At 44.9% G+C, this 23,628-nt stretch overlaps 1 protein-coding gene across 4 annotated transcripts in view; it reads right to left on the reverse strand.

The window, feature by feature from the left end:
- CAMK2A (calcium/calmodulin dependent protein kinase II alpha) overlaps positions 1-23,628 on the reverse strand; it is a gene marked incomplete at its 3' end in the record, with an annotated part of 109,110 nt that overhangs the window by 77,277 nt on the left and 8,205 nt on the right. For all 4 annotated transcript variants that reach the window (XR_014216604.1, XR_014216605.1, XM_082211793.1 and 1 more), the window contains exon 2: positions 12,354-12,448. Coding sequence is in view for 2 of the 4 variants with exons in the window: in XM_082211793.1 (XP_082067919.1) it covers positions 12,354-12,448 (95 nt within the window). The remainder of the gene's footprint in view (positions 1-12,353; positions 12,449-23,628) is intronic.

The raw sequence follows: 23,628 nt of genomic DNA on the forward strand, positions 1-23,628 counted from the left end.
TGTTTAGCAGTGTATTTTTCTACTATGCAAATGAACCACAGCAAACTTCAGCTTCTTATTTCCCACCACCTCCCTCCCTCCCTCCCACAGAGAAGTTGATTGGGAACATCCAGTTACAAGTTTTAAACTAATCATAGTTCATTGAAATAGGAAACTGTAGTTTGTAAACTAGGAGTAGTGAAAGCAAGTCTGTATCCGAAACCTAAACCTGTTCTGGGTCGGTCCCCCCCAAAACCCAAAGAGTATATTTAGGAGGTGCACAAGACGAGGAGATGGAGGGGGGAAGTCCAGTTGCATGAGCCAACTCTGTTCCATGCATGCAACAATTTAGTTCAATCCCAGCCCAGTTAGATCCTGGCAATTCTCACTAATCCTGAAGCAAAGTTCTTAACCCGATGTAATATTTCTGGGTTAGCTTAGTCTGTAACCTGAAGCGTATGTAACCCGAGGTACCACTGTAATTATATTTTAAACTACAGTTCCTTGAGTTTGGACATCACCGATAACTGGGGAAATATTTGTTTTCTGCGAATATAATTTCCTGCAGCAATTTTCTAATCCAGTGCATGAAACAGGAGTTGAACGGGAAGTCAAGGCTCACCATGCCTTGTTCACATAGTGAGAAACCATTGTTGCCTGTTTCATCTGAATTGCACCTAAGGCAGCAATCTGAAACAAACTTGCTTGGGGCTAAGCCCCGTTGAGCACAGCAGAATTTGCTCTTGAGTAAATGCACAGAGGACTGTAGATGTTTCTTGCTATAAGGATGTACTCCTGTGAGTCTGAGAAAAGGGAAAGGGGGGGGAGATTTTAAAAATAACGGGGGATGGATTAAGGTGGAGAGGAAAGAAATAATGTAACTCAATCTGTGCTTCCTGAAAGATCTGGAGACTGCTGTGTTTCCTTCCCTTGCCTGCTGCCAACTTGCATTCACATGGAGCATCGAAGCACTCAGTCCTGGAGGGTGCACCCTTCAGAAGAATCACACCATCTGCTCTCAGTAGCAGCAAGTTATCTAAGTCCTGTGCCATAACATTTTGGAAGAAGTTGAGTTAGAAATGAAAAGGACTCGATATGCCAGAGTCTACACACAATATTTTATCAGCCAATAATACTAATAAACCTGTGAAATATGTCGGGAGCGAATGTATCTGCTGGATGTGCAATGCCCAGGTCTAAATGGCTCCTTCAGCCTTCCAGGTCACCAGAACAACCCGGACAAGTGAATCTCTTATGAGTCTAGTACACCTTGTGGCTGGATATGATGAATGTGATACATCATGCAGCAGACACCTGTCCTCTATGGGGTTATAGCATCTGTTTTGCATGCAGAAGGTCCCAATTCAATCCCCGGCATCTCCAGGTACAGCAGGGAACATTCCCACTCTGAAACCCTGCAGAGCTGCCGCCAGCCAGTGTAGACAATACTGAGTCAGATAGATCAATGGTCTGATTTTTATGTCAATGACCACATAGCCCCATGACAGCAGTGAATACACCAACCTCCTCTCTCCCCCTCTCTGCCACCCCTCCACCACCCACATACACTCTTTCTCCTCTTCTTCTGCCACGCCCTCATCCTTTCCAGAAATCTAAACTAATTGCCAGCAGAGGCTTCTCCCTCTTCCAGTGCTCCATCATGCCTGCATTTTTCTCACTTCATTTTCAACATAATCCTGTGTGGCAGTCGGTTTAAGTCTAAGAGTGAGCAACTGGACCAAGGTCACTCAGTGAAGTCCATGGATTTGAACACAGGTCTCTTTTGGTTGCAGTCTAGCATACTTGTTCACTTCACCCCACCGGTTGAAGCGACTTGGGAGGTGGGAGGACCAGGTCGGTGTCTCCAGCAGACTGCAATGAACCAAGGCTGGAAGATCTGCAATGCTGTGGTTTCTGGGGATTGTGTTACACTGGCAGGGCTGTGTGTGGGAAGCCTGCAAAGTACTGTTCTATTTTGGGGTCCTGAAAGTAGCTCCTTTATTTCATTCTTTTTTACCTTTTGGAGAGATGAATAATGGTGTCATGAAGAAACAAAGGGAAAGCTTTGCCCATTTCCAGGCTTCTTATTCACACTAATTAAGTACTAGCAGCTCTGCTGAAGGGAACGCCCCCACTTTGAATTTTCAGAAAACAAAGTCAAAATGAATCCCAAAAGAAGAAGCAGCACACAGGCACCAGCCATTCCTTCCCCATTAACGCTGTCTCTTCATGTGCAATGGGCAGATCTCAAGATGCTTCTTTTGACAGAGAGAAGCCTGGTCACTTTTTGGCAGCTGAGGTCTGCTATGCATGCTGCAGCTCACCTGTGGAGGTGCCCTTGCATTGGCCATCCACAAGGGAGTTGCTATCATGTAATGAGTCGTGAGCTACCTTGCCACATAGATCAGGGATTTTCCCCATGCCACTACAAATAGCTCCCTGGCCCCAATAGATCTGAAATCCAGCTGCACACCAGTGTTTCACTGTGGAGCGGCATCCTCTGTAGTGAAGAAATTTAAAATTCAAAATGGCTTCCATGGGGCAGCCGTGAGATGTAAATGAGTCATCTGATAATCTCGTAAAGTGATATGTAACAGTTGACCAAAAAAATGACATCCCTATACAGTCTCTCCAAAATGATTGACATGGTGTTCATCTAGGCCTGCTCTGAGTTTGAGTGGGGCCTGGGCAAAGGACCCTCCAGTAGGTCCCCTTCTCTTAAGGGAGGCCCTGGCAGATTTCATGGCAATGATGGTTGCCAGAATCAGTGCTTCAAGCAATGTCAGCCATCTGAAGGACACCGTTTAAATTCCCCACAGTTCCTCAGAGCAACACTATGGCAGGGGCATTGTGGGAAATTAAAAATGGCAGCTAGACTCAGTCGCTGGTCTGCTTAGAGCACTCTGACAAGGGGGGCAGAATGAAAGGGAGTCTAGGAAAGGTTTCAGTGGTGGCGACTGTCAAGCTCCAGTTTGGGCACCTAGCTATTACGTTGTATTTACTGAGAGGACAGCCTGTTGCTGTGATAGAGGAACTCCTACTCCTTCCTTTCTGAAGCTCTTTTTATTCCTAGGGCACTTTGATGACCTACCATTGGTTCCTTTTCAGATGTATCACAGGATTATAGGAAGGTGCCTTCTACGGAATCCGACCATTGGTCCATTTAGCTCAGTGTTGTCTTCACTGACTACTAGCAGCCTCTCTCCAGGGTTTTAGGCAGGAGTCTCTCTCTCAGGCCTACCTGCAGATGCCAGGGATTGAACCTGGGTTATTCTGCATGCAAAGCCATCCCACTAAGCCACTGCCCTTCCCCATCTTTCCGCATCTCCCTACTTTCTCCCTTTAAAACATGTATAGAAAGGATTTATGTGCTTTCATTTTGTTGTATGTCATACCAGTGGGCCTGGTGTAAACTGCATTGCATTTCACTGTTTTAATCAAAACAGCACAAGACAATTAAAATCATTAGTTTAATTTGGAGTGGTGGTAGCCATCTCCCAGCTATTTGCTTGACTGCCCCCAACCCAGTGTAATGTATTTCTTTGGTAACAATGCTAAATCTAATTTTACTTTCAGAGTCATGGGCATGCCCTTATGCCCATGTCACGTTCCATTGATATTCATTTATGTGTGGTAACTAAGGCCACCATATTTCAAAAAGTGAACATCTGGACATAGAAGTTGCTGGAAGTTTTTGAGATATTTTTAAGGAAATTCGCCAAAATCTAAACTTGCATCATGACACTTACATATGGCAACCCTAGTGGTGACCCTTCTGTCATTGCTTTAATCTAGTAGTATCTTGGTGATGATGAAATTTCTAGGCAGCCCTGAGAATGTTTCCAGGTACATCAGAAAGATCTGTTGCACCAGGACTACAGGAAGTACAGGCAGCTAGATGTTTTGGCAAATTATCTACCCATGCATTGCCACAGAGGAAACCAGAAGTGGGAAATGGGACAAAATCTCTGCAGAGGAACATGCCACAGATATTTTGAAGCATAAGTTCCATCACACTAGGCTGAAACATAAATATTGCAGCATTATATAAATGTCAGATTTCTATCATGATTGGCTGGCAACTATATACAGTAAATAGGATGTCAGAAAGCCCCCCAGTATGTTTCTCTGATTGTTCAGGTGGGAGTTGAGGAACTTGTGAAAATTATTGGGAGGGAAATAATTGACGGTGCCTTGGGCCAGTCCTTCCATTTGCAAGAAGGAGAGTTTAAAAGCTGCATTTGAGTGACAGCTGCGCACATACAGGCTCCTCTTGTTTGCTTGCACACTTACTGCTCCTACTCACTGCCTTATAAAGTGTATTGGCACCTCGGGTATGAAATGCATTATATAAAGCTCAATTCAGTTTCATATGCTCTACATTGAATGCCATCCAGTTATGAAACACAATGCAGTTCCTCCCAGCTTAGAGCTCCAACCAATAAATCTTCCATAGCTGGAAGGCTTTTGTCCTCTGACTCTCAAACTCCCCCAAAGTTGCATTTAGAGGCATTTCCTTTCTGACACGCAGCCTGCCTGATATTGACAGAAAACATCAAACTAAGCTGCCACAAGAAATGGGTATTGATGGAGTGCTGCTGGGATAACTCCCAAGAGAAATGACTAGCAGCTTAAGCCTGCGGCTCTCAAGTATGCAGAGGTGGAAATCATGAATCTAAACTCCTGGGAATGGCAATGAAAAAGCCAACTTACGGACTGCTATGCTGTAATTTATATAGCACTATAGGGAGTATAGGGCATAACAGCAGTGATACACGCCACCCCAGTCTCTAAGAGCAGTGCAAGATTCCAGGGGCTCCAGGGGCTTACCCAGGGTTTGTGCTTTCTTTTGAGAATAAGGCACAGCAGAGACTATGTAGCAGTTGAGATCCCGATGCAGATCTTTATTTCCCTCTTGTTCCTGATGTAGATCTTCACTCATCTTTTTTCTCTGGAGGGAAGGGGAATGCCATTTTGTGGTTCACCTCAAGTGCCAAAATGTACTGGACCTGGCCAGATTCCCAGCACTCTTAACAGACCACAATACCCAGGATTCTTTGGGTGGAATGTGTTTAAATGTACAGTCGTACCTTGGTTCTCGAAAGGAATCTGTTCCGGAAGTCCGTTCGACTTCTGAAAACGTTCAAAAACCAAGGCGTGGCTTCCAATTGGCTGCAGGAGCTTCCTGCACTGAATCAGAAGCCGCGGAAGCAGTGTCGGACGTTCAGGTTTCAAAGAACGTTTGCAAACCAGAACATTCACTTCTGGGTTTGCGGTGTTCGGGAGCCAAAACGTACAAGTACCAAAGAGTTCGACAACCAAGGTACCACTGTAATTTATATGTATTGCACGCATACAATGCAATAGGAATTAAGCCTACAGTCCTCTCTAAACATTCCAAAAGAAGAAGAAAAGTTTCGCCAAATGCTAATAACAAGTATCGTAATATGCAGCATTTGTAAAGCACTTCCAAGTGTTGAAAGAGCACCACGTGCATTATCATGTTGTACCCTTCACAACAACAACGTAAGGTGAAGGAGTGTTATTATCCCCATATAGTAGGTAGGGTACACTCAAGCTTAGAGAGAATGCCTTGCTAAGGCCACCAAGAAACAGCTGAATGGGCAGCTTCCTGATTCATAGCACAAAAGGAATAAAAGTCACAAGACTGTTGAATAGTGAGTGGATTGAGGAGTGAAACAGCTGTTTTGGTAGCTGAGCAAGTGGAGAGTCACGGAATTCAGTGCTGACAAATACATACTTGTGCTATTCCCTGAAAACAATCAAGTTAACGTTATAGAGTTTTCTGTTAATTTTTCTGATCCAGGTAGAGTGATATGTGTGAAGTGGAAGCCACTGGAATGCTATACTTGATTTTAAACAGAAATAGCATTGGATTCCATTTGGAGGTGACCCATACCTCCATTGGCTTTGTCCTGCCCTTGTATGCTACCAAGACAAGATAGGCCCATTGTACTGGGAACCCATCAGCCTTGAATGCTTTGCGTGGAAACTGTGTATATAACCACAAATGCTTTATGCAAAATCTTTCATTTGCCTTTTCAGAAGGATGAGCTATTGAAGTGGGACAGGGTGGATTCTGCAACATAACAGGAATGCAATAATAATACACTAGTGGGGGACATATACTGGACCAACCACACATAATTCTGCTTTATTGGTTGTTGCAATGCTTCCTCAATTTTGTCATCTAAGAGAAGCACTCTCACGCCGCTATAACACAACAAAAGCAGGACACACACCTCAAAAAACAACAACCCTGAAACATTTCTGGTATGAAAAATTACAGGATTTTAGCAGGAAGTTATGAGACATGCACTGGTTGGAAATGAAGCATTATGTCTGCCCTGAAACTTTTGCAAATGCAAACAGTGTTGAAAGTGAGATCTCGTATAAATGCCCCAATACCATCATGAGCATAAATAATCATAAATGCACAATAAAAATGACACCTGGGCACGCCCACAATCTCTCTGCTCAAACCCATTCAAAAGGATAAAAGGGAAAACCCAGCAATATAAACCATTGGATGTTTATTTCTCTATCCTGCTTTTGATGTGTGTTTGTCAAGTGTCAATCCTGGATAGACTGAGCAACCTATTGGCCTGAATGCCCAAGCCATTGAATTAGGAGATTTCTTTCTAATATTACTGTGCCTTTCATCTCCACTCAGTTTGTTGAGAAAGAGAGGTTTTTTATGTTAGAAATGTAAAATATACAGCCATCCCAAGAAAACAGGTATGAGATTAGTTAGAAATGATATCACTCCATCATCCTGGTTTTGTTGTTGTTGTTGTTAATTCCCCCCCCCCATTCATCTCTTCATATTGGCCTATGTCGCCAACTAGTCCTGTAACCAAATGCATGTACTCCGTGCTTCTGAAACTCAATCCAGAAAATCCAGAAAAATGCATGATTTGGGGAGGATGAAAGTCATACGCAAAGTAAATTCTTAGAAATAACAGCTGGAACCAACAATGGTGAGGTCCAAATGCAGAGTATTTCCACTGAACGCCTGGAGCTTTCCCCACATTGGTGAGAAATAGTTCCACACATTTGCATGGTTCCTGATCAAAGATGGCATATTTTGATGTTGAGAACACAAATTCACATAATTATGTCAAAAACCATGTGAGAGGAAGCTCTGTGTAACAGACTGTCATGGCTTTGTTGGTACAGGTTGATGGGGTTTTAAGATCAAAAAAGGCCACTGTAGGCTTGCTAACCTTGCTTCATAACACAGACTGATAATGTTCCTTCGGTAATTATCACTTTGTCAAGCCCACTCATTTTTCCCCCTGAAGAGAGCTAGAGAGAGTAGTAAATGCAAATTAAGAGGAAAGGCAGAACAAAGGGAGAGTTTATTAGAGTTTCCATTTTCCTTGCTATCCATTGATGTAAAACAAGCTTCAACAGAAGAAAAATAAAATAAAATCTATAACATATGGCTTTTTAAACCTTTGATCAAGCAATGATATTAGCACTATTCAATGAAGTAATATTCCTCTTTTTGCCTATGCATACATTCTGCTCCTGACATGTATAGTTATTATAAGGAACACTTCACAAAATCACCTTAAGCAGGAGCAGACACCTGTGATAGGCTTATTATCCCCTGGCTTGCCTCTCATTAGTTCATTGACTGGAGATACAAGAGAAAGCTCTATAGTCTACAGCAGTTTTGCAAGTAAACAAGCAATAACTGTGGTTCCCAAATGAAAACGATTCCTCAACATTAACTCAATGCTAAACAGCCAAAGGTAGGTGCAGTACACTATCATATGAGTAGTTCTGGCATATTTTAGAATGAGACCATTTCTGTCTACCTGAACTCCAGTTTAGATTAGATGATTTGGAATGGGTTCTATAATCAGCATATGTACAAAGACACCTAAGACATGGCTAAGGACGTCCCTGGCCACCCTTGGCCTCCAGCACATGCCCAAAGGTCTCAGTGCATTAGAAGTCTCAGTTATATCATGCACCCTCAATGAATTGGAGAACTGTTGGAACAGGCACAGACCTGAAATAGTAGTGGGCGGCAACTCCTCAACTTGTTACAAGAGCATCTAATATTTCCAATAGGAGCCAGTCCGTCTGGTCTAGCTAGGGTGGCCACTTACCTATCACTAAAAAAGAGGAAATGCATCACCAAAACAGAAGAGACATGAAATTTGCATGAAATTTGCATGTGCTAATATATACACATTTTTCACGTAATATACCACCAGATACAGTGGTGGTGGCGGCGGCGGCAGCAGATTATCAGAGGGGCTGGCCACTGGCCACCTTCCTCCTTCCTGCACTGCTGCTCCTAACAGCCCAACTTGTCATCCTTAACGGTGGTGGCAGAAGCAGCAGAGCCCCAAGTGGGCTGAGGAGGACGAAGCTGGCCAGCAGCGGTGCCAGTTAGCCTACAGGCATGGATCCTGGAGGCAGGGGCCCCAGGAGTGGCAGGCGAAGGAGCCTGTGGATTGGGGCGGGGGGCGGGAGCTGCTGCAGCCTGTTCTGGCTGTCCCTCCATGACTCATCTCAGCTGCCCATCCACCGCCTTTCATCATACTGTGATTCACAGTGCCACCTTTCTGTGGCTAAGCAAACTGCAGCATGACAGCACTCTTACATTTTTATTATATAATATACAAATTTAGAAATAGGTGCTACAGTTCAAATAGAAATACAATACATCCAGTTGGGAAGACTGACCAGGTGACCTGTGTGTCTGCTAAAACTACTGTCCATTTGCCAACTGTTGATGAACAACTTTCAAGCCCCTGCTGCTTCCCCTTCTTATGGCTCCTTATCTTTAGACTGGACTTGTCTGTACACCTTACAAACAGAAGGCTCCTTCAAATAGAGTACTGTCAGAGTGGGTGTTCAGTTAGAATACAGTCTTCTGCAAATCAGAGTGCCAAAATTAAAATTTGGGGATCTAACTCCATATGGACTTATTTGGGGTATTGGTCCATCTTGCCCAGCAATATTCTCTGACAAGCAGTGGCTCCAACGGCCTCAATAAGCCATCTTTCCCAGTCCTGCAACATGAGATCCTTCCCACCAGAGATGCAGGAAACCGAACACGGGGCTTTCTGAGCACAGAGCGTGTCCTCTAACCATTGAACTACGAGCCCCACCACCTGGGTGCAAATGGCATTTCCTTTTCCCAGTTATCCTTCAGAGTAACCTACTGTAGGTAAAAACTACGACGAGCATGCTTTCTTCAACTTGCACTAAGCATACAAGGCATTGTTTGCACCACTGTTAACTCAGAGTCTCAAATTATGCTTCTCTCACAGGTACAGGGCCCCCAGGTTGTCTCTGCCCTCTGAAGCAAACTCTGCAACTCTTACAGCTGACCTGCCTGCCCTCCACACCCTCTGGTGATCTCTGTCACAGAAACCCCAGAGACCCGGCCTCAGACGGTTTGTCACCCAGCTTCCTCTGACTTCCTCAGTTGCCTTTTGCAGTTCATTGCACACAATCTGGTTCCCTCTCTTTGGCTCCTCTGTCACCTAATTGGCTGGCTGCTGTCCCCGGACTACGCTCTGTGACACAGCTTAAGCCCAGGGCACTGCATCTTTGGCCGAGGAATCTCTTGCAGAAGGATGTTTAGCAATATCTCTCTCCCTGCTTTTCTTCCCCCTAAAGACTGAGGGAAATCTGCTCCATTGCTGCTGAACACTTGCCTGTGCAGAGGTTTATAACCACCGCATTAATTAATCTGTTATGACCTTTTTAAAATATGAGGTTAATACTGATTGACTGTGACTTTTCTAGAGTCAATGCCACACCACTTTAATAGGTTTAAAAGGAAGGTGGTATTTTGAATCCCCTTGACAGCAGGCATGTTTGGGGGAATACATATTAATTAACTGACTAAATAAGTCCTTCCAGATTCCCTCTCTCTGCATGGGGAGCGCAAGGAGCCTGCAGGACGGACAGCCCATCCCACTTCTCCAGGGCAGCACAGAGAGGTAAATGGAGAGGCTTATGACGCTCCCTTACACTGGGCCTTGTTTGGACAAAGCCTTAATGAGCTTTGTTGTTATTTTTATATTTATTACCTACCCTTCACTAGCAGGTCCTGTGGGTGGTTATTAAAAATTTAAAATTCCTATATTAAAAACATCTCAGGTGTCAAAGGCAAGGGCAAAAAAGTATACACGCAACTCCCGGTTTGCATACATTCAAAGATTGCATCGCTGCAACCCAGAAATAGACAGAAAAGGGGGTGTCACAGGGTTGGGGGCAGGCTTACATGCCAATGTGGGGGGGGGCGGTTTCAGGAATGCAACCCCTGTGCAAAATGCTTGTTGCCTGTATATTAATGAGCTTCATGCATCCATGTCAAACTGCTTTGAGGCTCCTTTTATCTGAATGAGCAAACAAGCCACATTTAACCCTAGCTTCCAGTCAGATCTGAACCAGAAAACTATGGTTAACAGCATCCAAACAAGCCAGAATATGAAGCTGGTTTCCAGATCTTGGTTTGTTTGGAAGCCATTAACCATAATTCTAATTCAGATGTAATGGGAAACTATGGTTGAATGTGACTTCCTGGGTTCTTTGCCTACTCAGACAAAAGGAGAAACAAAGGGGCTATGCGCAGGTGCAGAGACATAATATTTTGAGTGTGGCTGCTGAATCAGCCTATCGATCAATATTATTCTATTACTCTGACTGGCAGTGATCCTCATGCAGGGGTCTTTCTCAACATGAGCTTGAACCTTGGACCTCCTGCATGCAAAGTATGATTGACAGATACAGAAGCTGTGGTGGCTACTTCCTTCAAGTCCCATTAGGAAGCATGAGGGAAAACATCATGCTATGCAAATTTATGAGTCCTGTCCTGGGGATTGAATTAGGAAGGGCATGAGGGTGAGCCACCAGCAAGCATTTTGGGCTTGACCGTTCAAAGGGTGGGTTTGAAGACAGGAGCTCTGACTGGCTTTTCTCCTGGAAGGCAGGCAGCTCAGGACATTAACCATCACCAAGGCCATAACTGAGATGCTTGACATTCTCCAAAGCCTCTGCTTACTGACACCGATCCAAGTGGTGATTTCACCATGTAATGCTACTCTGATGCGGCTTGTCTGTATGTTTGCTGTTTTATAAGACAATGTGCTCTTCAAAAATGCCTGGAGGAAAGATGACTTGCTTCTTGTGAGTGTTTTCATACACAAAACCTAAAGCAGCTCTTAAAGCAGGCTTTATGATTATGAATGTAAAACCTATATTCACCAGAATGACTATTTGCATTGCAAATGCTGTCCCTCTGCTCTCTCTGCCACTTAGCAACAATAGCGAGACAGAGGCTCAAAAGTGATATGCGAAAACACTCTTGATTTTACCTAGTTTAAAAGTAATTGGAGAAACTAATAAAAGTTGGATTTTAGCTACAAGAAGCAAGAAGGGCTATCGATTATAAAATTTTAGAGTTGTTTCGCCACAGTAATAGAATCAATAGTTTTGCAAAGCTCCTGTAATTCAGAAACCCTGAACTGATTGTTATAACTGAATAAAGAATCACTTTGGGAACTGGGTGCTGGCTGCTCTTTCTTAGCTGTCTCTTGTGTTGACAGCACAAAATCACAGACCTCAAAAGCCTTAAAGGGGCTGTGTGGCCACTAGTTACTGTGCACAAGCCAAAGCTATGAGTTTATACCTAGCCTCAAAACAAGAAACTATCTGAGCCTCAGTTCTCCATCCATAGAATGGGAAAAGCAACCACCTAGTTGTGGGAAAGCTGGAAAACTAGCCACATAGCATTCTTTGCAGTTCAAATGTTAGATCAGGGATTGTAAGAGATAGTAACCATATATCTCTCTCTAGCAGTTCAAGAAGGCCATTCCCTCTGTCCTATTCTCATTCCATTTCTCCTGTTCACTATGTGTCAGTTTCAAGGAGGTGGGAACGTACAATATCCAAAGGTGGGTTTTTTGCTTTAAATGCTGTCCTGTGGGCTGGGCCTAAGGGATTGAAAGAAGGGTGCAAAGGGGTTGTTGGAGATGGAGCAGCAACGTTGATGTTAAGTATGGCTTTCAGTCACATGCAGGGTTTTGCATGTGGCGGCCACTCTAGTTCTACAGCTGGGCGGGGGGGGGGGGATTACCTTCCTAGGTGCCAGCTGATCCTACACTAAACGGATGGATGAATGGGTAAAAGTAATGGTTCTAGCATGTATGGAAATGTGTGCCTAGACTTGTTCCTTTAAACATGTGCTTGTAGCAATTGTCACCACATCAGTTCCCAAAGCATGTAAAAAGATATAGGCTACTATAAGTGCCGTTCACTGCAGCAGACAGGTCTGAGGAATCCCTTTCCAACATGTAGTAAGACCAGGCAGCACCTACCACGAGCGGAGAGCTTCTTGGTGTTTATGATCTTGGCAGCATATTCTTGTCCTGACAACACCTTCACACACCTCCTGACAATTGAGAAAGCACCTCTGTTGGAGAGAAGAAGAGAAGAGAGGGAGAAACCCCCAATACATGAGATGTTTGCCGAATAAAATCATGTACCCCACATGCCTACATGTTTAAAAGTGGGAATGTTCAAAAGAAGAGCCAGGCAAAAGGCCCGTGCACACTCTAGCATCCTGTTTCCCACAGTGGCCCTCTGGAAAGCCCACAAGCAAGACAAAAAGACAGATGTGTCCTCTGATCCTGGAGGTAGTATAAAGCCTTCATGATCAGTAGTCATTGATGCTCCTTTTTTATTAACAGCACATTAAAACCTAGAGCAGAGGTTTTCAAGCTTTTTGGGTCCACGGCTCCCTTGACCAACTACATTCTTTCTGTGGCACCCCTGTGGGGCTCAGGAGCCCAGTTAGGTCACCCCTTGTCTGCAGAGCTGGCAGCCCCTCACCCCTTTTTGCACACCTTCCCTAGTGGGGAAGCCTCCTCTTTTCTCCCCTCTCCTTGCTGCAGCTGCTGCCCCTGGTCTCTGAGCTACACCCCACCCTGCCACAAAGAGAGGTGCCTCCTCCCACTACCCCAATGGGGCCTGAGAAGCACCCCCTGGCCAGACCCAGAAGCACCATTCACCCTGGGAGCTTGTAGCCAGGGCTACTGCAACCAACAGCTGTGCAAGCCTTTGGGAGGCAGAGATGTGAGAGGGCATCAGAGGAGGGAGGGAAGGGAAGGGAAGAGAAGAGGGACAGACGCCAAGGTTGCCTGCAGCACCACAAGCATCATTCAAGGCACCCCAGCACTCTTTGACACATTCTGAGTGTGACGGGGGGGGGGATGGGAAGAACTGGCTGTTTTACATATGTATCACATTAGTTTCATGACCTTCATAGAATCATAGAATTGTAGAGTCTGAAGGGACCACAGGGGTAATCTAGTCCAGCCCTCTGCAACCCTCTTTTGCCCAAGGTGGGGTTCAAACCCACAACCATGACATTAAGAGTCTCATGCTCTACCAACTGAGCTATCTCAAGCAGATTCCTACAGCAATCCTGTAGGGTAGTTTAGGGTGAAAATGAATGGCTTGCTCAAGGCCACCCATTCAACTTCATGGCTGTGTGGGGGATTTGATTTTGGGTTCCTCACATTCTGGCTCAATACTCTTAAGGCTGAAGTGGAAATTGCTAACTAGCTTGAGTAGAAACACTGGGGTGAGGTGAGGGGTGGGGATTTTCCTAACAGAGAGGTTCAATGTGTATTAGATCCACTTAGGGAAACTTTCCCATTCAAATGGCATTTGAAAGAAAAATCAGCAATGTGGATGTAATAAAGGGGGGAAAAATCCCTGTTATAAAAAGTGACAATTTGTCTCCTTCATTCAAGCATTTGGCATGTTTCGCCTTCCAATTTTTCACATTGTCTTCTCCCCCCTCCCCCTGAATAGTGACTTTTTCCACTGGTGGAAAGCATTAAGCACCTTCTGTCTTATCAAATGTCTCTTGGTACAAATGGCAGTCAGTGCCTGCCAATAATAATGCATTTTAATGAAGGAAAGATTGACACCAATGCAGTTTTTGTGCAAAAGACCCAACTTGAATCTGATGTTGCTGAAATTTTAAAACATGACCTGGTGGCAAAGATTATAGTGACAGCAGCTACAAGGGCTAAAATATTCTCATGTTAAAGAAATAGAAACTTGTATTCTACAGTCTATATAAATTGTGCCAGGTTAAGAAAATTTGAATAGTCTTGCTTATTTCATATAATTTGTTTTGTGCCTGTCAGTCAAGCAGGCCTGGCTGATATATTTTTCTGTCAGAGGCAAAGATGGTGGTGTCCTCCATTCCATGTATGGAATCCAATTGGGCTGACAGCTGAATCCTACTTCAGCACTGGGGATGAGGCAACATCCTCCTCTGTACCTGGGGACAGATATCTAGTTTAAGGTGTGCAAGGAAGGCTTGTCTAGGGGACTCGGGGAGTGGGGGTGCCATATTTCTGTAATTCCCAAATTTGTGGATATTGGGGGTTTGTACTACCTTCTGGCTTAAAGCACATGCAAGTTCAAGCTTTGGAAATAAAACTTGTACCCCACACCATAACCCTAACCACAGGTATACAAAACTTGCTTTACTTTTTGCATCCCTTTGGGATCCTAATTGTTGTGACAACTTCAGTGCACCACAGTCTTTTATGGGACTGGTCGTTTTCATTTATTAGGCTAGTACATCCACAGTGGCTGGAGAAGGAATGCTCCATAGAGAAGCAAGAGCGGGTTAAAGGCAGAGCCCTTTGAGCTCTGCGAAGAAGATGATGATTTGTGATGCCACCAGGCTTCCCACAAGTGAAACTGTATTATGAAACATGCTTCCTACAGGATGCTTCCACACCAGGCATGCAGTTCATATCCTGGTGGATTTGTAGATGCCAAGACTTCATTAAAGCAGAGGTGAAGAAGACTGAAGATGCGTGTCCTTTTCTCCTCTTCATGGGCAGCTACTTTTCAACCAGAAAGCAAAGCTTTGACTTTTTCAACCTTGACCTGACCAGTGCCATCTACCTACAGGGAGAAGTGGCCTGCTAGTTTCTAAAACAGCTTGGCTTCTGTTAATCTGAGCCTCCTCTGCAGAAATAGAAGAATCACCTTACCGAGTAGAGTTAACTACCTCTTGCTAATACTTAGTAGAGGCAAAGGAGGAAATGAGACACGCTGTGAAGGTACGCTTATATTCATTGCCTGGGAAATAAGATTTGCAGCGGGAATCTTGTCATTTCTTGGCTCTGTGGTTCTAAAATTGAATGGTAAGGTGTTTCCAGATGTGAGGTTTAAACTGGTGCTTGCATTTCCCACACAAATATCACTCCTGGAAAACCCTACAGTGACCTGTGTGTAAATTCAGGCTAACCTTCACTCTGTTCCTCTTTATACTTTGCATTAACAATATTCACATGTGCACAAATGGTATGGGAGAGACCCACAGGGACAAGTGCGAGAATGCTCTTAAGGGAAAGAAGACTTTGTGCCTAATTAGATACTTAGCCCTTCTTGTTTTTTATTACGCCTTTCACCACTTATAATAAACAACTTGTTTCAGGCCCTAGCCACTCAGGTGGCAGATATGACATTGCGTTGGATCCTTAGTTTAATTGGATGGGGGTGTCCCCCCCAAGGGATCAGCATATCCCCTTAAGGTGATTCTGGGGAGATGCTTCTGTCTGGATGCCCAGACAGGGGCTGATGGGCCACAGCACCCCCAAATAGTGGTCTTGGAGGGGTTGCCCTGATTTGATGCATGTTATAGGGTGCTACTTAACTTTAGTTAACCTTGCCAAAAATCAACCAGCAGTCAGGCTGGTTAAGTCAAGATACACACCCAATGCCTAGGCCAAAAACTGCTGACACCTGTAATCAATAAAGTTGTGGCCTGTTTAAATCCTATTTTGGTTGTCCTGTGCTTATTGCCTCTACATCTTTCCTTGGCCCCACTGCCTGCAGCTCCACTGCACCTGGGCCTGCAAACCAGATTCCTGATGAATCTCAAGGAGCTCAGAACTGAAGCTATACTTTATGCTTGACTGAGGGAAACTGAGGCATGGCTCATACCAACCAAGGGCATAAAGTAAGCAGTGCTGGGACTAAAACCTGCCTGAGGGCCACAACCGCTGCCTTGCAAGCCCTTCTCCCTAAGCTGAGGTGGCTAGATGTTAGTGCTGTGAAAATGCACCCTTTGCAGAATAAACAAAAACAAAAACCACTCATGGGTCCAGCAACTGATAATGGTGTCACAGAATGAGCCTTGGTGATTCCTGGCTTAGATTAAGCAGTGATGGTACCACAAGAGTATCCTACATGCCATTCACAATGTCTAGGGATCTGCATCCAGGGGGCAATGGAAGGTGTAAGTTGGGGGGTGTTCACAATGCCACTTACTACACTTCCATTGCGCTCCCATGGCTGATTTTTGAAGCCACATCCACACAATCTGTATTGAACCTGTAGTTTGTTGATGAACACTGTTGTCTGATGTGTCCCCCCCCATCTCAAACCAGGTTCAATCCAATTAAAAAAGTGAATGTGGAGTAAGCGGTAATGTGAAATTACCCTAACAGTTGCTGCACTGGCCCAGATGAGCGCAGGCGACAGCTTAATGAACAGCAGAGCTGGAGGGGTGGGGGAACTTAAAAGGTTGGGGGGCATCTGGGGGACACATCCCTGCCAGCTCTCTTACACAAACAACTCTGTGCAAATGTGGCTTGAAATGCAGTGCAGGGTGCAGGAATGACCTCGCTGCGTTTCATGTGGGGGTCTCTCAAGTGGGGCCCTTATGATGCAGAGGTCTCATTCTTCACTCTGGGGGCTGGAGACAGAAATAACTAAAATGGGAGAAGGAGTAAGTCGCTTTTTTAGACATCGTACGCAGTAGGTATAAATCATGGGTCCCCTATTTGAAATACCCCAAGTGTGATGTCTGTGCGTCTTGTCTCCCTAATAGGCCCACATATCAGGGGCACCCTTCTCCCCCCACCCTGCACCCAGTTTCCATTTAGTCGGGAAATAATCATGCTCCTTTGTATCTAGTGCTCTTTCTGCCAAATCTATTCCGCCTGGAGGGGGTGGGCATAGGAATTACAAATATCAAGAGCAATCTCTCCCCACAGCAAAACATATATAGAGAAGGAAAAGAATAAACACAGGAAAGGGGGCTCCAGAGCCTCTGAGGAGAATGGAGAGTAACTGATTTTCCCGGTGGGGTGGAAGGATGAGGGCAATTTGGGCATGAATATGAATCTTTAGTCAAATAGGAAAGCGGCGGGGTGTGAGGAACAGAAGCAAAATGTTCATTGAAATTCACGTAGCAAAGCAAACCCACACACAAAGGGCCCCTGCTGGAAACCATCGTTCTGGGTCACATGGCAGTCAGGCCTGGCAGTGAGCGGGGTTTGGAAAAAGGAGACCCTTCTGGAAGAATTAAGGTAGCTGTACTAACTATACAGAGGGGACTGGGGCTGAATACTTGCCGGCTGCCTTTGCTGTAGGAGCCTGAGAATTATTCTTTGCCTGTGTATGAAGTGGACTATTAATATCTCATTCACCCAGAGGGCCAAGGGCTTAATTTGGACGAAGGGAAATAAATGTTGCATTTCTTCTCCACAGAGGGGCCCACCAATCCATTCTTGGTCCTGAAGATTTTACTTTCATGTTTCCCTTCCCTGGGCTTTTGTCTTAATCGCATCTGCTTTCCCGGCAGCAGGAGAGGGGGATGTGAGAACAATTCCCTGACAATTTCTCCACAACGGGCTCCAGTACCTGGCCAGGGTAGGAGGGCAAGTGGGCGGAAGGAAAGATGGCAATCTTTTAATACCCGCAGAGCCTTTGCAAGTATAATAAGCTGTGCATGAGACTGCAAGTTGCCTGCCTCCATGTTCTTGTCATAGCTGCTTTGCTCCAGTGCAACGCAGCGCTAGGCTTGGCCATGTGAAATTCAGATTCAAATTCCCTCTCGGTTCTAAAGCTCATTGTGGCTGTATACACATGATAGCCTTAAAGCACACGGGAAGCACATTATTTCCCTCAACGAACTCTGGGTCCTGCAGTTAACCTCTCACCGAGTTGCAATTCCAAGCGACCCTTAACAAACTACAGCGGCTGCAAAGCTTTGAGCTTCTCACAAGTATACACACTCTTTCTCTTGGTATCTTCCATGTGTTATAAACACAGTGACCGACCCAGAACTACTGCCCTCCACATCCTGGTGCCCTCCCAATATTGTGGACTACAATTCCCATCCCATCAGCCCCAGCCAGCCTGACCTGAATATAGCAGTTCCAAGTCTCCCCTCCCTCTTCTCTCGCTCAGAATGTTTACAACTGGGGATGCAATGATGCAAAATGATGTTATCATCATGGCACAAGTTCCCCCCACCCGCCCCACTTTACTGGGGAAGTTCGCACAGCTCTAGAGCTATTCTACCCCCCACCTCCCCCATCTCCCAATAGGGTATTTGGCCCAGATATCTAGAACACTGTTAACAATGCAGATAGGATTTCAGCAAATAAAGCTGCATTTACAGAACTGGGGGTGGGGTGGGAGGGGAGCCCCCAACAGCCCATCTGCCACAGGTTTCTCAAACTTGCAGAGAGTCCCCTAGATAGCTGGAGACTAGTTGCTATGGCAATGCAAATTATCACTAAGAAAGAAGCTCTGGTGGAAAAGAATAGTCTTCATCTCTGCTATACAAGATGCTTCCAGGCGGGAGTTTATTGTGGACTCGCTGTTGCTCAACCACATGACATCATTGTCATCAAAATGCCAGCCCCCCTCCCCCTCCCCCCTCCCTCTCTATATAAATGATCTGGATTTCCCCTTACCATGGAAAACCCGTTAAGCAAAAACAATCCATTATATATATGTCTGCAGCCACTGCAGACTCCACCCCCACAGGTGTGAATGAAATTCAGAACGGCATGCTGAATTTTGCTCAAAAAGACACCATTCCATAACACAACAGGTACTGCAGTCTGGAAGGAATGTTAGAAAATGTGACAGAAGCACTAGCATAATAACCAGGAAAGCCAAGACAATATTCCCCACATCGAAATTCATCTGTAGTCTAACCACCATGTATGATTTATGCAAGCAAATCAGGATGGATTCTGAATAAACAGGTCACCCGAAGGTCTCTAGCTCACTCACACTGTGTGATCTCCCAGGCTCTGACACTGCGTGCTCCTCACCATTTCCTCCCACCAAGCTCAGCAACCCATCCATGCTCAAGCCTGCAAACCCTGCCCTGCCTCTAAGCAATGGATCCTTTCCAGGTTTCTGGTATATTTTAAAACATGGGTCTGCACCATGCATTTAAAGTACATTAGTGGTTCAACCCCACCCAGGGACAGCTGTGGGTGGGATTCCTGCATTGCAGGGAGTTGGACTAGATGACCCTCGAGGTCCCTCCCTCTGTGATTCTATGATCTGATGCACATTTAAAGCACATGGCTTCCCCCAAAGAACTATAGTTCATAGACAGAGCTACAATTTCCAACATCCTTAACAAACTACAGTTCCCATGAATCTTTAGGGGGAGTCATGTGCTTGATATGTGCATTGGGTGTACTCTAAATGTATGCTGTAAATCTGTCAATAATACAAACTGTTAAGGGTGTGAATACTACTATAGTGGTACCTTGGGTTAAGTACTTAATTTGTTCCGGTGGTCCGTTCTTAACCTAAAACTGTTCTTAACTTTAGCTAATGGGGCCTCCTTCTGCTGCCACGCCACCGGAGCACGATTTCTGTTCTCATCCTGAAGCAAAGTTCTTAACCCAAGGTACTATTTCTGGGTTAGCAGAGTCTGTAACCTGAAGCGTCTGTAACCTGAAGCATATGTAACCCAAGGTACCACTGTATATTTGAAGATTATTGAAAATTGCTGATGGGGAAACTCCCATACCCTTTAGATCTGTCACGTAGTCACACCTATGCCTACCATTATCCAATTTGTTTAGGTGGGGAGTCACACTGAAAGCTGCTCCTTACTCAAGTAGCATGAAATCAGAGGTGGCAGGTGAAAGGTAGATGTTTGGATGAAGTGAGCACATAGCAATCTGAGCACTGCAGGTGCCTGTTAACAAAGGAACGTGCATGGGTGTATGTGAGGGAGGAGGAAGTGGCTGGCTTAGGAAGCATTCTCTGAGTATTATGTGTATTATGTGTATTTCAGGGGAACCAGTGTCTCATATGGATTAGACAAGACCATGATGTGCAGTACAACTGTGTAACCTTGTTCTATTAAAATGGAGACACACCCCCATGAACAGGTCAGATATAATGAAAGCGATAGGCAAGCTTCATGGAAACTGTAGTTTGTTTGTTTTTTGCATTTCCCCTTCTCTCTGGCTTAACTCCTCTCATTATCACTAAGCATTCAGTGCATGCTACACGTGCAACACACACACACACACACACACACACTGGACTTCTTGTGAGCAATATTCAGCTTACCCTTTTTGTACTGCATGCAGGACCACCTCACAACTTCACAAGTTGCTCAGGAGCAAATGCTTGAGACATCAATGTTCTCAAGGGGCACCAACGAAGGAACCTGTGGCCCAGGCATTCTCCGTGTGGTACCTGTAGGTACACATATATCCACGAAGGCCTTCTGTATTGCCTGGAGGGTCCCCTTCCCCCACTCCTTCTCCCCAATTAGTTCCGAAAGACAACTAATTAGTCTTCTGTTCCACAGCCCTGCTTTACACTTCACCCTCAAGCCAATGGACTAGGACCTGGGAGAGCAGTGTTTGAATCCCCACTCAGCCATGAAGCTCACTGGGGGACCTTGAGCCAGTCACCATCTCTTAAGCTAACCTACCACACAGGGTTGTTGCAAGGATGAAATGGGGAGGAGGAGAACCATGTACATCACCTTGAGACCCGTGGAAGACAAATGTGGTATGTAAATGCAATAAATAAACAAACAAAAATTTGGTTCAGTTGATCGATGTTGCACATATTACGGGTGTTGGCTTGTTAATAAAAGATCTGTTCTACACTGAATCTGGAACTTCATGCTGAAGACAACACGTAGTACAGGGAATGATATACACTGTGTGAAAGTGCTGTAGAATATTTGAGGGCTCTGCATGCTTTATCTATCTCATGTAAGGCAGCTGAACAAAGGAGGAGGAAGATATTTGAGTATGAAGAATGGAGGAAGAGCGGAATGACATTGAGAGGAAAATGGCAGCTTTAAACTTTGTCAGAGGTTTGAGCAATTTAAAACAAGGTTTCAGTACAGCACGAAAGGAACTGGGAAAGAGTCTACAGTATTACGTTAGCTTCTTGATGTTAGTTTCTGTGTTGCATCCATTTCTGCGATTTCTTCTTGTTAAAACTTAAAAAAAACAAAAAAAACCCCTAAAATTCCATATCCATTCAGACCTCTCCCGCCACTTCCCATTCTCAGTGACCTTCCCTTCTAGCTCCCATGCCATGGCCACTACGGCTGGGCAATCTGCCTTCTCTTATGCTCCTCTGCCACACCCTGACTTCACGCAAATCCAGGATTTTGATGTAGCATTGCAAATCCTTCAAGGGGAGCCATGTGGCGACACTCTTACATTTTTATTATATAGTAAGATTGGAACTGTCTTTCTCTTCTCTTTCAAAGGTTGTGTACGCACATGTTCAGGAAGGAACCAGAAGGACATGTGTGCAAGAGCATATTGCGTAGAGTTCTGTGTACCGTGGCTGGGATTCACTGTGTCCATATTTCAGTTTGCATGTAGGTGGTTGAGTGGGTGATGCATCCCTGCTGGCATTCAGACACGCATAAAGTTCGACAGCAAGTAGTGCTCACATGAGCCCCCCCCCCCGCAAATATATCCCTTCATTCAGCCTTCACTACGATCATGCACATTGTACAAAGGCGGTCTGTAAAAGAGAGCAGAGATGAAAGACCAAACTAGATTTGCCGTTAAATACAACTTTGGTTTTGTTCTTTAAAAAAATGCATATGACATCCACTAGGGTGGCTGATAATTATTGGGATCACTACAAGACTATGATTCTATGATAAGTGGAGAGGAGGAGTTTAACAATTTCCTCCCCAGCTGCAGCCCTGAGGAAAATCCATTCTGAACCTGCTATTTGCATTGGGAGGAAATCCCCAGTTGGCACCAAATTTGGCTGGTCCAGAGTTATCCATAAAATCCCCTTCACTCCTATTACACCCACACTTTCCTTCCTCAATATGATTCAGTATGATTCTATGTGAACCAGTTGCCACCATTGCATATAGAGAAAGCATCTTTCACAGCTGATGTAAATGAGCATCTTGGAAGTGCCTCTTCCCAGTAAGTCCAATAGGGAAAATATGTCCATTCTCTCTCTCTCTCTCTCTCTCTCTCTCTCTCTCTCTCTCTCTCTCTCACACACACACACACACACACACACACACACACAGAGTAGCATCTGATTTGCCACTACTGGAAACTGAATGTTGAACTACATGCAGCTTTGGTTTAATTTGGCAAGCGCAGCTTTAGTCATAGTATTGAAAGATAACGTTGGTAATAATCAGCAGTGTTGATCCACTCATACGATTATGGCTCATGTCTCTGCAGGAAAACAGCTCTCTACGACTATGCAAAATAGACACACACAAACACACACACATTCAGCCAATGCTATAAATGCCTTGCTGTTGATGGTGTCATAAATATAAGCCCGTCGTCTGAAAGCAAAAAATGCTTGAAATATATTATTTATACAAGGTCAGGATACCTGCATTTGACTCTCGTGGTTGAATTTCCAAGAAGCAGGTTCATGTGGTGTGGGAAACCTCAGGCCTGTGGCCCTCCAAGCTTCTCTATCTGGTCCTCAGGACTCTTCCCCACACCCTCCCCAGAGTCACCCTCTCCTCTCCAGGGCACCAACACTGCTTTGCACCCTCCTTGACTGGAACGTGTCGTTGAACTGCCTTTTGCCTGCCTGGATTCAGAATAGAGAGGGTGTGTGTGATGAAACCAGCCAGCCTTCTGTACAAAGATAATTTTTACTTCCTTTTTCTGTTCTGACTAATTTTGCCTCTGGCCCTGCCCCCCCCCCCCAGCATGTGGCCTTCAGGACATGGTCCAAAAGGGGATGTGGCTGCAAAAAGTTCTCTGCTCGTGAAGCAAAAGTTTCTAAGGTGTTTGGAAAGTGCTGTTTTTGTATTGGTACCTCTTTGTTCAGGATCAGCAATGCCCATGCAGCCTGCACCCCCATCTTCTCATTCCTGAAACAGGGGAGGTGAGGATGTAAGTGTACCAGCGATGTCTGAGAGGCTCTCCTCAGCTGGGTTACACGTTTCCAGGAGATTCATTAACCAGAATGCCTACATGCTTTGAGGATGTGCAATATATTTCCCTCTGCTACAGTGCAATTTATATTTATATTTACATTTGTGTGATATTTTTACACTGCCCTTCCACCATATTCCTGGGGTGCTTTACTAAAGCGGGGGTAGCCAACTCATTGTTGGACTCCGATCCCCATCAGCCCCAGTCAGTACGGCCAGTAGTGAAGGATGATGGGAGCTGTAGTCTAACAACACCTGGGAGGAACTACCTTGGCTACCCCAGACAAAAAAGAACAAGGCAATGAAAATACTAAATAAACAAATAAATAAGCCATGCAGGACATTTGTTGAAGAACCATACCTGAGAACTGCACCCT

This window comes from Podarcis vaucheri, assembly GCF_965113315.1.
Source record: "Podarcis vaucheri genome assembly, chromosome: 2".
Lineage (NCBI taxonomy): Eukaryota > Metazoa > Chordata > Lepidosauria > Squamata > Lacertidae > Podarcis > Podarcis vaucheri.